At 51.9% G+C, this 15,709-nt stretch overlaps 1 protein-coding gene across 9 annotated transcripts in view; it reads right to left on the bottom strand.

Moving 5' to 3' along the window:
• Positions 1 to 15,709, bottom strand: part of PTPRS (protein tyrosine phosphatase receptor type S) — a 156,024-nt gene that overhangs the window by 25,786 nt on the left and 114,529 nt on the right. For 3 of the 9 annotated variants that reach the window (XM_068420464.1, XM_068420460.1, XM_068420461.1), the window contains exons 11-19: positions 11,598 to 11,903; positions 10,015 to 10,208; positions 9,548 to 9,574; positions 7,615 to 7,732; positions 3,512 to 4,102; positions 2,743 to 2,840; positions 2,005 to 2,258; positions 1,493 to 1,586; positions 1,049 to 1,264 (exon numbers count right to left, since the gene is read on the bottom strand). In XM_068420464.1, the coding sequence (XP_068276565.1) occupies positions 1,049 to 1,264; positions 1,493 to 1,586; positions 2,005 to 2,258; positions 2,743 to 2,840; positions 3,512 to 4,102; positions 7,615 to 7,732; positions 9,548 to 9,574; positions 10,015 to 10,208; positions 11,598 to 11,903 (1,898 nt within the window). Of the gene's footprint in view, positions 1 to 1,048; positions 1,265 to 1,492; positions 1,587 to 2,004; positions 2,259 to 2,742; positions 2,844 to 3,511; positions 4,103 to 7,614; positions 7,733 to 9,547; positions 9,575 to 10,014; positions 10,209 to 11,597; positions 11,904 to 15,709 lie in introns of all 9 variants that reach the window. The other 6 variants (XM_068420465.1, XM_068420462.1, XM_068420469.1 and 3 more) reach the window with 3 other exon arrangements.

A 15,709-nucleotide genomic window follows, 5' to 3' on the forward strand; every position in this document is an offset into this window, starting at 1 on the left:
AGGAGAAGTGGCATGCCCTGGTTTGAGGGAAAAGTCTCGGATAGGACGAGGACAGAAGATCTGGGCTCTGGGTCCTTGAATTCTATCAGCTCTCAGCAAGACTGAAATGCTGCTCCATACTTGGGAGCTGCTGTGAATCCAGGCCGTTGTGAGCGAGCACGCAGCACCTTGTGCTAAAGCAGAAATTACCCCAAGCTGCAGTAATCCGATCGAGAAACCCATTCAGAAGCGTGTCAGCCTAATCCTTTAACATCAAATACACAACTAAATATTTATTTGGGGAAAAAAAAAACGCTGAAAACCCTTAATTTCAAATAGCTCCCTGCTACAACTCCATAGGGGGATTTAAAAACAACACAGTATTAGACCGCTTCCTATTGTGCATGAGGGAGGAGGCAGGTAAATATTAAACCAGTTGTTTTCATAAAGCCAAACACAGCACCAGTGAAATCAGCAGAGCTGCTGAAGTGGTGGTGAACACATGTAGTTTTCCATAAAAAAAACGTTCCCCTCTCTGCTTGGCTGGGAAGTCAGTAATGACCAGCCCGTGTGACGTGCTGCAGGATGTGCAGGGTCATTGCTCTAAGGAATAAAAGGACAGACTTTACAAGGAATGACTTCATAAAGGGATCTGACCCAGGGATCTCTGAACTTGAGCGTAGTCCCGAGCGGACAGTTCAGGCTCCCCATCCTGGACTCAAACCTGGAGCCACAAGTGTGGTAAGTTCTGCCTACAAAGACTGGCAAAATGCAGCAGTGGCAGCTTGTGTCATTAGTCATTGGAAGAGCACGTTTGCTGCACGCAGACACAAGCTCAAACAGCTCCAACAGCCACATGCAAAAGCTCCACACGCGGACTGGAAGGCCTTGACAAAGAGAAAAAAAAAACCCTCAAGCTCTGGCATCAGGTGGGAGAGTTATGGAGAATGCCAGGAGGGCAGGAGGGCTGCTGGCAGCTCAGGAGGGAGCAGCTGCTGCCTCTGGTCACTAACGGGGACAGAGGGGCACAAGCATCTGAAGAGGGCAAGAGAAAGCAGGTGGCACTTACGGCCTCGGGTTCCTGGAGCACGGCCAGGATGAAGATGACATATTTCTGCCCTGGCTCCAGGGCTCTGTTCTCGAAGTTGTCGTAATGCTTCATGTCCCCCAAGATGAAGTGGGAGGGGAGGGAGCGAAAACGGGCAGCAATGTAGGGCTTGGGGAAGTCCAGTTGGCGGGAGTGACGCAGACTTCGGCGTCGGAGCCTGGCAATGTCCTGAACGAGCTGGAGGAAGCAAAGGAACACTCTGAGCCCCAGTGCCTTCAGTACCATCAAAGGAGCAGGAAGGGAGGAGAGCCAAACCATCCCACTCAGACTGGCCACACCTTAGCTACTCAGAACATGGAGCACAGATACCCCAAACCACATTTGCCAGGCTCTCAGGTCACCATCCCATCCATTACAGCTGCTTGCTCCCTCCCTACAACTGACTTCAGTTTCACCCACACTCACCTCCTCCAGGTCCATCTCCTCGGGGCTGCCCAAGGGGTTGAGGAACTGTCCCCCCCGGGACTTCCTTAGAGGCACCACCACAATGTAGTAAGCCCTAAGAGTTGGGAATAATCAGAAGAAATAGAAGGAATTAATCTCCTTTGACGAGCCACAGAAGAAGAGAGCGCACACACTGACGTGGAAGGCTAGGTTTGCCCAAACAGCCCCGCTGGCCCATCCCAGCAAGCCCCTTATTTTTAATTTAGCACAGTTGTTGTTGCTGCTCCTGGAACAAGCCTGGATTCAGCGGCAGCCTCATATGACGTCTCCTTATTTACTCCCTTTGCATTTCTTCAGCATCCCGTTACCTCTGGGAAGTAGCTCCAAAACACAACAGTAAGCAAGGCTAAAACTGCAGGGAACACACTCCCTGCTGCTGCCCTTGCTGGTCCACACTGGGGACTCGAGCCATCAGGGCTGAACCCCACAACAACATCTGAGCACCCCACGTCTGCAGTTTAACAGAAACCTACTGGACAGGCACAGAGCTCTTCACGTCTGGGAGAATCACCACCACGTTGCCATCAGCATCAGGCTTGTGGGTCACCTCTGGCTTCTTCGATAACATGTCAGCAGCAGTCCAGGCAGCGACGTTCTGCTGCAAGCCGCCCATGCTGTTGCCCCAGTTCATGAGGACAAAGTTGTAGAACGTGCGGGGCTTCAGGTTGGTGATGAGTTTCTTGGTGGTGCGGCCGTCCACGTCGACATTCAGCCCGTTGTACTGGATCTGCGGGAGGCGAAGAGGCAGCAAAGTTGTACCATGAGCAAGGCTGATACTGCACAACCAACCAAACTCCTTCCTCCCCGTTGCTTTGGGTTGCAGAGAACACGGGGCACTCAGCTGTGCTATGCTCCACCCAGCTCTGCCAGAGCTGCTGCAAACACGGGAACGGGAGGAGCTGCTTTTGTGCCCACTGCAGGGTCCCCAGGCACTAGGCAGATGCAGGACAAAGCCTTGAGACTTCATTTTTATGTGGAAATGGGAAAATCGTGGTAACTTGCCTAGGGAGGCAATGACTTGGTAGCAGAGGTGGGAATGCAACCCAACAGCCCTGATTTCCAGCCCACCTCCTCGATCTAGTGATCTATCTGCCTACACCTGAAGCAGGAATCCAGAATTCCAGCCTCTTACAACCTCTTATTCAAACCGATGGACAAGACTCCCAGGAAAAGAGGAAAAAACACAGTTCTGGTTCCTCCATTGCACTTGCCTTGTACGGGGTGGGAGAGTTGTAATTCTCAGGGAACTCCCAGCTCAAAAGGACAGATGTCTTCGTCACCATCTTCACCTTGAAATTTTTGGGTAAAACTGCTGGGAGAAAAGTGAGGAGGAAGGGGAGAAAGGAGAAGAAAAGGCAGCAGAGGGAAGGAAGAGCAAGAAAGAGAAGGAAGAGAACATCAGGCACTGGCACAAGGGCCTGCCAGTGTGGGTCTGGCCGCCGCTGCAGGAATGGAAGGGCTCGCTCCCTCCTCCACACTTTGCTTCAGTTTTGCCAAGGTCCATCTCCCAGTGCTCCCTGTCCCCATGCCTAACCCCAGGGAGGGGTGAGGGAGGGTGCGTGGCTTTGCCCACACACTTAGGGGTCTGGGTGGCTGCTGCAGGAACGAGGTGCTGGCTTTCTGAGCATGCTCAGGTGAGGAACCCCATCCCAGGTCACGCTCTGAGGGTTTTTGATTTTTTTTCCGTTTTCTTTTGGCTGTTTGCAAAAGCTGAAGAAAATGCTCTTCCCACCTGTATAGCGACTGGCCCCCCAGTTCAGGTGCCAGCGAAAGAAGGGTGTCCGGACTTAACTTAGAAGAAAGCGGTAAAAGGGACTTACCTGGCACAAAGGCAGAGAGGAGCTGAGGGACTGAGTGTGAACCCAGAGTGCTCTGCATTTACTCACGAGCCTGGCTGAGCCTGGCTTGACCTCCCCAGCTCTCTGCCTTCCCGGCACCGGTTACAAGGAGAGAGAGGGAGGAGAAACCGGTAAGTCCTACCTTGATCCAGCTGGAATGTCCGATACTGGACGGTCGGGCTGTACGGCCCGGGGCCTTTACTGGTGTGAGCACGGATTTTAACATCATAGGCGGTGTTGGGTTTGAGGCCGTTGAGGGTGTACGAGTTCTCTGGGGAGGGGGGCAGGTCTTTTTCCAGAGGGTTGCCGGGAGAACCGGCTTCCCGGTAGGCCACGGTGTATTTGACGATGGCTCCGTTCCTCTCGGCCAGCACGGGGGGGAGCCAGCCAAACTGGACCGACACGGAAGTGATGTTGCTCGCCTCGAGGATTTGGGGATAACCCTTGGGGATGTCTTCAGGGGTGGTGAGTTCCTGCACAGCTTCCTCCCCAAAGCCAGCCCGGCTCTTCACGGCCAGCTTGAAAACATACGTGGCGCCTTTGTGGATGCTGGGAGCGGTGTACTTATCCTCCAGGGCTGTGAACTCCAAGGTAGCCAGGGGGTCAACATCCTTGCGGCCAAACTGGAGCCGGTAGCCCATCACTTGGCCTTCCGCATCCAACGGAGGCTCCCACTTCACCAGAAGAGTGTTCTCCTCTGTCTGGTGCACGGACAGGATGGGCTTCCCTGGGACTGGGAGAGAAGAGACACCTTCAGTCAAACGTGGGACAGGGTGGCTGGTCAGGAGATGCAGACTCTTAAGCTGCAGCAGTAGGTTCTCAGATCAGCAGCAAGGTTTCACCTCAACTCCGTGTACTTTAGTGTATCCCCTGTAAACTGAGCTGCTGCTGCGACCCACCCCCTGTGCAGGTGGATGGGCTCTGTCAAATCTAGGAAACGAGGTGCATTGCCAGCGTGTCAGCCGGGAGGTGCTGACACATTCTGGAATTATTTTCTTCCCTCTCCTCACGATGGAAAGGTGTGCACAGGTCCGCCCTTCTCACCAGACCACACACTCTCCTGCAGCTGGGAAGAACAAGCTCAGGAATCCTGACTCCCAGCCTCCTGTCCTCATCACCCAAGCAGATTGCTTCCCAGGGCAGGGAAGAACCAAGGCAGGAGTCCCCCAAACTCCCATCCTCTCTCTCTCTCTCCATTACACAGCACAACTCATGCAGAAAGAGACTGGAACAGATTGGCTCAGGCTGGGAAGTCCAGAGCAGCTGAGGGTGAAGTAATGAGGGATGGGAGAGGAAGTCTGGGCAGCCCCAGGTCCTGAGCAGCGGGCACGAGGCCAGCTAAGCGAGTCTGGCAGGCATCTGATCACCCAGTTGGGTACAGAAAGAAAGAAACACACAGAGAGTGGACACAGAGGCCAAAATCAGCGCGAGGCAGAGGGTAGGGAGAGTGGCTGCTTGTTCTGTGCAGTTTCTCTCCTCTGAAGGAAGGCAAAAGCCAGCTGAGTGTTGGTGTGTTTTCAGTTAGCTCCCTCCTTAACCTGTCAGTTGGTTCCTCCACATTTGGGGGGATATTGTAGGAGCTCAGCAGTGCCGTGCCTCTGTCTAATGAGCCCTGGCACCGCCCGACTGCTAAGCAAGCGCAGAGCCACAGCTAAATGACATGTGCAGGCCCAGAGGCTCCTGAAGCTGCAGAAACCAGAGCATTAATTCCAGCAGCTCACGCATCATTTACACTCATCTCCACTATTAGAGATCTAATTTCCTCCTCTCCGCCTTTGTATTTCTTCTGGTTGAACAGGAGGAGGAGAGAGAATGGAGTTAGGAGAGAGTCGGACTCCAGCAGCAGGAGTGCGGCTGAGGGTGGGCAGGTTGGGAAGGTGTCGTGGGGCCCACGGAGCGAGCGGGAGGGGAAGGATGGTGCCCACGTCAGGGATCCTGGCAGGGTCAGACCAGAGAAACCTCTCTGCCTGCTGCACCCACTGACACCTGAACACGGGGATGGGGGGTCGTCTCTGAAACAAATGCTTCATCCATTTCAAACTGCCAAAGAACGGCTGGGGAACAGCGCTGGGAGAGCCTCCCTCGGCAACGCCGAAGAACACATTAAAGAGAAAAACAATGCCATTACCCTTATGTTTTGGTTTTTATCACAAATGTTACTATAATCACCTGAGCTTGAAAATATTACATTTGCACAACAAATATTGTTTGGAAGAAAGGTGAGAAGAACGCACGGTGCAGGGGGAAGTGTTTTATTTTGCAATTGGTTTGGACAGTAAAGGAAAAAATTGGATGTATTACTGTATTTAAATTCAGCCCCCAGCCCTGAATGATAAAGAAAGAAATCTCTCCTCTCAGAAGGTATATTGACTCAACACTGCAAAGAAGATAAGAATGTTACAGAGCCATTTGAAAGATTTTTTTTTTTTAAAATAGCTATTTCAAGATGGGGGAAATTGAGTTTTGGGTAATAGCTGCTGTGCTGGAGAAAACATCCCTCTGTGACTGATCACCTGCACTGCAAATCCTAATGGGGAGAGATGAGGGAGGGTGACAAGAGAGAGTGACAAGGGAGGGAGGGAGAGAAAAATGAAAAGGGTAGAGAGCCTCTGGAAGAAGGAAATGAGAAGAGAGAACCAGGGAGCTAGTGAGAAGAAATGTGGGCAAAGCTGGAGGGGGAAGGAGAAAGGGGCGAGTGAAGGAAAAGGCTTCTGGCAGGGCACTGACTACAAGGCGTGAGGACAGGAGCCTGGATGCTGACATCCAAACGTGCCCTGCTGTAACATCCACGAGAGTTGGTGTCCTGGAAAGCAACCTTGTTCTCTTGTGTACTGTTCTCTTAGCTAGGCAGGAGAGGCAAGAGGGGAGAGAAAGGCTGAAATCCCATTCACTTCTCTAACACAAGAACATGAAATGAGATGAAGATGTGAGTCAGGACAGGGAAAAGGCACGGGCACGGAGGGCAGCTGCGGCTCCAGCCCTGGGTGTTCCCGGCCAGGCTTCCCGAGCCCTCTGTCCTGTGCACTCCACTGAGTGTCTGCGCTGCCTCCAGAGCCGGCGCAGAGGTTTCCAGGTTAATTATGCAGCCTTCGATCCCTGCAGAGGCAGAGAGCAATGCTCTTCCAGAAACAAGGGGTGATGGCAGTTTATGCAGCTGCTACAGGCAGAGTGAAGACGACTGCCCCAAAACTAAGAAGAAAATGAACAGAGCACCAGGGTTGGGAAGTTAGCAGGCAAAGAAAAGAAATGAAAAGGGGAGAAAGCCATCATCTGACAGCAGGAACAAAGGAAAGAGCATGAGCAAAACGGGCTGAGAGGGAAACCACAGTCCAACAAGAGATGGAGTGGACAAGGGACAACTCCACGTCTAGGCACCGTAGTCTTGAAACCCTTCCCATTCTGCAGAGCAGCGGTTTGGCCGCAAGAGCAGAAACCACAGGAACACAGATACTGAGAGGACAGGTGGAGTGTGTACCTCTCCCTTCTGCCTGCAGCACAACTGCTTGGAGGAGCAAGGGATGCCCTGCTGCCCTTTGCCATTCCTCGTTTTAGGCCCTGCCATCCTCGCTTGGCACCGCGTCCCCTGTACTGAGGCTGACAGAGAGTTTTCCATGAAGAATAGGTCAAAGGGAGGAACGAATCTGGGTGGTATGCGCAGACAGACCCCAGGTCCCAGAAATGCTAGCGAGGAAAGGTCAATACTGTCAGTACTTTTCCCTCTGCTAGACCTGAGCAAAGAGGGGACATATGTTCAGACATGATACTAGAAGAAGAGAAGAGTGGGCACTGTAAGCCACCACTGTCTTCCTGCTGCTCTTCAGATCACTGCAAGTCAACACCACGACAGCAGACCTCCGCCTCTCCTGTTCCCCAGGGTACCTGTGTGTGCCAACCATCAAAGCTACACAGTCTCAAACCAGGCAGAGATTGTCTTTACTTCTGGTGCACTAGAGTTTATAGCACAAGAGATTACAAGCAATGAATTCATCCTCTGTTTTATTTCTGGGTGTGTCTGGGCTTTCTGCAGCACTGGACAGAAAATTATGTCATTTAGTGAGGGCTACCTGTGAGGAATGAAGGGGTTTCTGCCTTACTAGAAATAATTTTGCCTTCGGGGCAGCACGGCATTTGTTGCAAGTCTGTCCTTCATGAAGGGAGCGGGATGAAAGAAGCCGAGTCTGGAGAAAAGCGCTTCTTGGCTTTAGGGAACTGGTGAATCCCAATGGTTCAGGAAAAGACTCTTACCTGCACCCTTCGTGGTGACCACTTTCGGTTTGCTGCGAGCACCATCTCCCTTCATGGTGTAGGCGGCGACGGTGATGGAATACGCAGTCTCAGGCTGGAGCCCAGCAATGATCATTTCCTGTTCGCGAGAGTCCAAAGGAAAATGATGTAAATAGTCAGGTCCGTACCCCCGGGTAGATCGCTCCTCCCCGCAGGAGTCTCAGCCCTTTTCTAGCATGCAGGAACATTCACTGAGTCTGAAACCACGAGACGCTCTGGGGCAACTGGGTAGATGCGGCGATGGGCAGGAGGATGAGCCACGTCCCCTTAGCGAGAGGCACGCACACCCCGGCTGCAAACAACCCCTCTGTAAACACAGCCTGTCCCCGCAGGGCCTGGCTTCAACGCGTTCCCTTCCACATCTACCTCTCACACATCCCCTGTCCCAACACAAACTGCTTCAGCCATCAAAACGCTGCTGTGCTCTTCAAAGTGCTCCTCTTCACCACGCTGTCTCAGAGGAGGTCTCAGTGGTTTCAAGGAGATTACATTTTTTTCTCCATTACCCTCCGCCCTTCTCTCCTCGGAGATATTTTTTAATGCCTTCATAATATTAAAGGGATTGCTTTAACGCGAAGTGCAAGAAGACATTTTCTGCTTGCATGCTAAAGCTCTCTGCTAAATCCCCAGCACCCTCCTTCCTCCATCCTCTATCAGCCTCACCACACCTGGCTCCCGAGAGCTTTTGTTAGAAGACTGGCCTCCAGAACAGCCCTTCCCCATGAAGTATTCAGCCCTTCAAAGGGCTGTGTTGTAACAGCAATACCCGAGCTAAATCAAACGGGATGAGAGCATACGCAGCAGGGTTTTCTCTGAGGCCCTGAAAAGGAGGGAGATGCGAACGTGGTGCGTGTTTTCTGGCCTTCATCTCCCCTCATCCCCCACCGCCCCTCAGTGCTTTCAATATGAAATCTCAGGGCAACACTTGGGAAGAATTTGCTCCTCCTGGAAATATCTGTATTGCCCCCAAAGCTGAGCAGGGAGCGGAACAGCAGAACTCCAAACCAGCAGGATTTTGATCAACAAGTTCGGAAGCCGTTAGCTACAGAGACAGGCCCGTCTTCTAGAAGTCAAGAAACCTGCTCTGTTTTCACACTCGCCACTGAGTTTTCTTAAGATTATAGGCAAGAGATTTTGCCTTTCACGTGACTCAATTTCTCCATCTGCAAAAGAGAGGCCCCTCGCTTTTGTAGGGCACTTAGCAATCTCTAGGAGACAGGAACACCATCAGCTTAGTGGTGTATTACCCTGGGAGCCTGCCATTCCAAGGAGGAAATGCTTTCTCCTGCTGCTTTGTAGCTCTAAGATCACGGAAACCATTTAGCATTTTAGCAGAAGTAGCGAATGCCAAACAGCCAAGCTCATTTTAAGGTCTACTTAAAAGGTAAAAGGGTCAACAGGGATTCAGCACTTTGTATCAACGAGTATCTAAGAATCTTGGCCCTTTAAGGGCACAAAGCATTTGTTCATGCCCCAATACCTTAGGACTTAGGGGCCTTTGAATACCAACTGCTTTTCAGCCCAACTACGTTTTTCAGACACAAGCCAGGGGTGCTTGCAGACCAGCCCAGCTTTAAGCAGAAGTTCAAGGTAGTCCCAAATTCAACGTCCCATCTGCTTCCCCACAGAGGAGCAGCAGACTCGTCCCTCCTTCGGAGCCCAGGGGAAAACCCTGCGGTATTGCTGCGTGCTGACAAACTGCACAATCACACGGGGTTGCCAAGCAAAGAGGACAGGGTAGGGACAGTGCATGGGAACACCAAAACCAGGCTTTAAAACAGGCACATTGGCACTGCAAAAAAATAAAGGAAAAGGAAAATACCACACCACAACACAAAGTGGGAGAAGGGAAGGAACAGAACCAGGATGGGAGGATTTTTACTTTTTTACTTACGTATTCAGCAGTGTCATCTGTTTCCCACTGGGCAGAGAACAAGAGAGGTTTTGCACATGAGAATACAAGAGGGGAAAGAAGGGAAAGACAGAGACACAGCATGAGGAAGGAGTCCCTGAGCAAGCAGCCACACAAGGTCAGAAGTTACCAGGCCAGCATGAAGGAAGAAGTAGAGTGGGAGAAATTAGTAGATTCCACTGTGGCCTTTGCCTGTCTTAAAAGACTTCCCAGACACAGGGAGGATGGATGGCATTTAGTTCAGTGCTGGGACAGCAGTTCATACTCTTCCACAATAGTTATTGTCTGGGAGTGCAAATGAACTGCAGAAAGACAACATATACCTTGTCACAGAGACACTCATCTACGTTCTCCAGCGTTACGTTGTTTGGGATGGGACAAGGCGGCTGGAGCACCCACCCCCTCAAACCTTCCACGGGAGGAGACTGGAGCAGGAGGCAAGTCCTTACCTGGGCGTCAGCCAGCATGATGTCCTTGATGTGGGGCAGCCCCCTGGCCTCTCCGTTCTCCATGCGTACGTAGTGGACCTGGTAGCCACGGATCTGGCCGTGCTGGCGGTTCTGGACTGGGGAGCGCCAGAACACTTGGATCGCGGTGGAGTTCAGCACCTCCACCTCCACCTTGCGAGGCGGCGCGCTGGGCACTGCGAGGAAGGGAAGGAAGGGGCAGGAGTCACTCAGGGATTTCTATCTGGAGCCTGTCACTTCACCTATGGGACACGCACACTGAATCTACAGCCCTGAAAGGTGGGGGTGACTTAACAAACTAGATACCCCATCATCTGCCACGGTCTTTATTCAGTGGAGCGGGGAAGAAGTTCTGGGGGGTTTATCTGCATGGCTCGGAGAGACGCATGGAAACACATCCATCTCATTCTCCAGCCATTCTTCCACAGGCTCCTTTGTCCCCACTTTGCTCAGATGGAAGAAACCATACAGTTCCAGATCCCATTCTGAGGGCAAAGCCAGTTTCTAACGAGCCAGAAAAGCTCCGGTCCTGCCTGTGGGAGGTCAGGATGGAGAGGATTCGAAGCGGGACTTGCCCTTGGAGTTCCCTTGTCTCCCAGGCAGGGCAGGTGGGTTGGTGGTTACAGCCGCTGCATAATCTCAGGACAGGAAACAAGAGATGTCTTGGATGGAATTGGGGATGAATTTTTGAAATAATAATAATAATAATACAGGGCATGACAGCTTCATCTGCAAGAAAACCCTACTTTCTCTGAGCAAGGTATTCCATCCATTTGGACATGGGCAGACACTCAGGGGAACAGCCCACTCTGGGGACAAACTTGTTACTTTTTTTTAATGCTTTTTATTTGGGATGGAGGAAAAAAGCTTGAGCATTTTAGAATTTACTTATGTCATTTACTTGACCTATATTATTTGAGGGTCCTACCCCACCCTCCCAGTGAGGGTGCTCTCCCTTCATGCACACATTCACATATTTTCCTGGTTTTATTTTACTGTAGAAACACCAGGAAAGTTCAAGTCTTGTCTACGTTTGTGCTAAAAGTCTCCGAGCTGGGCCACTGAACTGGAGTCTAAGCTGCTCGTTACTGAGGTTTTTTAAACTTTAAGAAACAGATTCTTCCTTTTTACCACTAACCAAAACTTTGACTTAAAGAGGAGCTAGCAACAAGGAATGTGTGGGAAGAACTCTTAATATTTTAAAACAGTTTCTGGCAGCGATCGTCTCCTCGTCTCTGATTTCATTTCCTTGCTGCCTCCTCCTTGCTCAGTAAGAGCATCTTTTCAGGAAAAGTGGTGCAGTCAAGGCTCGGTATTAAAAAACCCCCAGAAATCCAAAAAAACCCCAACCCTAAAGCAGGGAAGGACAAACCCTACAGACCCCAGGTCTCAGAGGGGCTGGGGGAGACGGCAGCAAGCGCTGCTGCCTGTCTGGGACCGCAGGCTTTGGCCTTGCACCATGCAAGGGTGGGACTCGCCGTGTCCTCCCCAGCGTGGGAAAAGCCCACTCCAGGGACACGGATTCCCCAGGGGACTCAGGAGAAAACCAGAAAAAGTGCAATTACCATCTTCATCTGTCCGGACGATAACCGGCGAGCTCTCCGGGCCCGGCCCCACCTCCGTATGAGCCACGACAGTGATGCGATACTCTGTCCACTTCTCCAGTGACTCCAGTAGGATCTGACTGGTGGTTGGGGGGATATCATTCACCTCCTTAAGGTCCGTGTCCTCAGAGTCCAGCGCTCGATAGTAGACGCTGTAGCCAGCCAGGATGCCATTTTGGCTTTCAGGCGGAGGCGGCCGCCAACTTACCAGAATGGCGGTGGATCTGGTGCTGACGCATTTTACGTCTTGAGGGGGGGCAGACGGTTCTACGAGGGGGGAAAATTCAGGAGGGAAAGGGAAGAAGGGAAGGGAGGGGGGAAAAAAACAAAAGATGGGAAAGATAAAAGAAAAAAAAAAAGGAAAATGATAACAAAAAAATCTAAAATAAAACGTACAAAAATTTGGTTTAGGAAGATAAAATTAAAAAAGAAGAGAGCTTTTTGTTGTTGTCTTTTTTTTTTTTTTAAATGAAAAGAAAAAAAAGCCAACAGAAATGAAATGGGGCATCAAAATTGAAATGTTATAAAGCAAAGGACTAAAACAGCAAGCGGGCTAGCCAAGAGGGGTCCTGCTGCTTCTACTAAGTGTAGCTGGCACAAAACTAAGCCCCCAGCTTTACCCTATAAAAGACCTTTCCTTTAGCTCCCTGTTTTACAGCGGTCTGGCAAACCCTGCCCTGGTAAAGCACTTGTTTCCAAACCGCAGTCTCTGGGATCTTGAATTTCTTTGAAGGGATCTGTGAAAAGTAAGTAAGAAAAGCAAATCTTTTGCCAGGAGGCTTAAATTTAAGAGCCTGTAGCTCCAGATGGAAGTTGTTAGTTGTCCACAGACTGAAGGAGGCAAAAAACCACGGTGGTGATGCCCAGGATAGTGCCAGGCAATGAGCCCACGACGTGTTTGGATAGGAGGGTGTCAGAGAAAGGACTCACGAAGGAGCGAGGCAGAGGGTCTGGCAGAGTACCCAGGTACCCAGCGGGGTTTTCAGGAGCAGCAGAGGGTCTAACTCCCGCTGCACTCTCTGCCTGAACCACACCAAGGTACTTCTGACGTCCCAGGAGGACGCTCGCTTGGGTGTTTGCTGAACTGCAGCAGGTAATTTTGAGCGCGGTTGGCTCAGTGGGACGCCGGCACCGGCTCCGTCAGACACCACGTGCCGGGGCACACGCTGCCACGCCACGGCCGTGCCGCGGGACACGGGGAGAGCCGCGAGGGACATGGGATGCTGACGGAGGTGCCACGGGACTGAGACCTTGGCAAAGCCCGGACAAAGAGTCTGTCGCTTCTGTACCCCGACTGTAACCGGGTCACTTTGGGAAAGCTTAGCCCAGACATCTTTCACTCACTAATTACACTAATCAATCAGCACAGTGACACATTTTCAAGGCAACTCTGCAAATCTGATCTCACCCCACACAGTTAAACTGCAACAAATAGCTCTCAGCTCTCTGCAGACACCGCCAGAAACTGGGGTGTCCTTATAAGCCCCCAAAGCATCGGCTGCAAGAAGCACAGGAGGAGATAAATGCTGGTCGCCATTTCTCATTTCTCTGTTGCTTTTTAATCAACAAAAAGCTTGTTTACTGAGGAATGATTTTTTTCAAACCTCTTACTCCCATCCCTGAGTCACAAACAGATGTTTAGGCCCAGCCTGCTTTGAGGACTCGCCTAAATCAAGTCACGCCTTGCCCCGTTCACACTGGAGTGAAAGCCACGTGCCTCCGTTAAACACAAGTCGGGGGGTTTCGCAGAAAGGGTGAAGACAGTCCTGACACCGCCGTGCTGAGCACTCTGCCCAGTAGGACATTTTGGGTGTTGTCCTCTTACTTTCATGCTTTATTGCTACATTTTAGCTGTATTTAAAACGGCAGAATGAACCCCTTATCCTCACAAATCCCCCTGTAGAGGGGGATGATCCCCGGCCATGGCTAGCCACGCAAAATAATACAAAATATGTCAAACAAACAAAACCAAAAGGAACAAACTGGAAAATAAAACATAAATCAAGCCAGTCATTTGAAATAAAAAAAAAACCATTAGAAAGGAAATCATAATAATAAAATAATACTGATATAAAAAGTGACTCCTTCCAGAACATTCCCAGTCTGTTTACCTACCTTCCACGCTTCAACTGCTAACTTATAAGACTTTCTTACGAGAGAACAAGAGAAACTGAGCTACGAGGCCAGACCAAGCTCCTGGTGGGTTTCTGCACATGACTGGCTTTTAAAACGCCACCCTGCCCCACTGCCAGCTGCCCTGAGCTACCCCCCCGCCAGCAGAGCCCCAGCTATCGCAGTAGTGGCAATTTTGGACCCCAGTCTGTTCTCTTTTGCCAAGCTACCTGCACAGAGAGCAGAGAGCAGGGCGGCAGGTCCCCACGGGTGGATCTCCTTCCCCCCACCGCTCTCTCCATCTGCTGTGACTGACGCAGCGCCGACGTCTCCAGAATGGAGGTGTGCTGCTCCTTCCCACACCCCAGAAGCAACTCAAGTCCCTTTCGGGGTACGGAGGAAAAGACTCAACCCTCTTCCAGTGCCTGCCACGATGCTCTTCGCTTCTTTTTTTCTCCCCATCGGGGGCTGGTAGCATTAAAAGCCACCTTTCCTGCTTAGCAGTCCAGCCCAAGCCACCACGGCTGAGAAACCCACTGCAGAGAGGGTCTGACCTGACCTACCCTTTCCATCCTGAACCTCATTCTGAAAGCCCCCGTCCGCAGAGCCGGAGCTCCAGCCGGCCCCCGGGTTCACTGTTTGCACTGGCAGCTGCTGCGCGTGGTCACGCTCGCTTGCTCACTCACCCTCTACGCTCCAGCACAGGGACCTACCGAGAGGCCCTGGCGTGAGGCCTCCTTTGGGGATGGTTTGCACTTTCTCTGGTCAAGAAGGCGGGGTGGGGTGGGTGGGTGATGGGGGAGAAGGCCCAGATCCCACCCGGACGCCCCTCCCCGTCACTCTCATCGACTACAGCACCTGGATGAAAACAGCCACCAAGTGCTGGCTGGCCACGCTGGAGACGCGTCTGGGGGGTTCATGGCACTGAGAGTTTCCTTCACAATCCAGCCCACCCTGCGCGACCCTGGAGACGTGCGTGCGGGCGCGGGGACCCCACGGAGGCGGTGGGAGCTGTGTGCAGGAGGCAAAGCACCGCAGCCCAACCCGGGGGCTGTGAGCTCACCTCTGCAACAAGCCCCTTGGCTGGCAAAGGAGCCCCAGCACAGGCAGGAGCCCCCCAACCAGGAGATCACCACCTTTGCCCGCCGGGCTCTGTTTTCACCAGGCAGACGGCTCTTTGGGAAGCCCTCCCCGCCCTCCCACGGGCTCCAGGACGTACACGGGTGTGTGCAGACCCACGCACGTCGGTGTGAGCCTCCAGCGACAGGGTGGACTGTATTTGTGAATCCGCTTGAGACCAGCCAGTACTCACCTGAGCTGCATCTTTTACATGCTTTAAAGTTGACTGTCCAAGCCACAAGAATGACCCTTACTGACCTTGTATAATACAACGTTTTTTAACCCTTTAGGTACCATAGACTTTGTATAAGTTTCGTTCACTTCATATACTGTGAGGAAAGGGGAAGGGAAGGAGAGCAGAGCTAATGGGTGTGGGAAACATCCCTTCTTAGGAAGGAACAGAGGGTAAGAAAGTCCCATTGTTCCTCTACACCTGCCCACGCAGCCTCACAGCACCCACCCTGCCACCCCTGTCTGCTGACGCACGCTCTGCACTCTGAAATTTCTGAGTAGGAGAGTTGCCAAGGAGCCCTGGGAAGGTCATGGCTAGTTAAAAAGGGCAAACCAGCTTCCTCCAACCACGAGATTCTGTTATTTTTACAATCTACGTCTCTGGTACTTGAAGAGTTAAAACCCAGCTACTTCAAGAAGAAAAAGATACTTTACCTTTAGTTTAATGGATTTTACTTTGGTTATGATGCTCAGGAGGAGCCACCCTGACAGGGAGGTGGAGGGTGTTGTGCAGAAAGGTGTGCAGTGCAGGGAGGGCTGCGGCATGCAGGCACGTGCTGGCCTCTGAGCTGGGAGGGGAAGAGCCCCGACGCCTCGGCAGGCTGCGGGAG

Source organism: Nyctibius grandis, chromosome 31 (genome assembly GCF_013368605.1).
Source record: "Nyctibius grandis isolate bNycGra1 chromosome 31, bNycGra1.pri, whole genome shotgun sequence".
NCBI classification, from domain to species: Eukaryota; Metazoa; Chordata; class Aves; order Nyctibiiformes; family Nyctibiidae; genus Nyctibius; species Nyctibius grandis.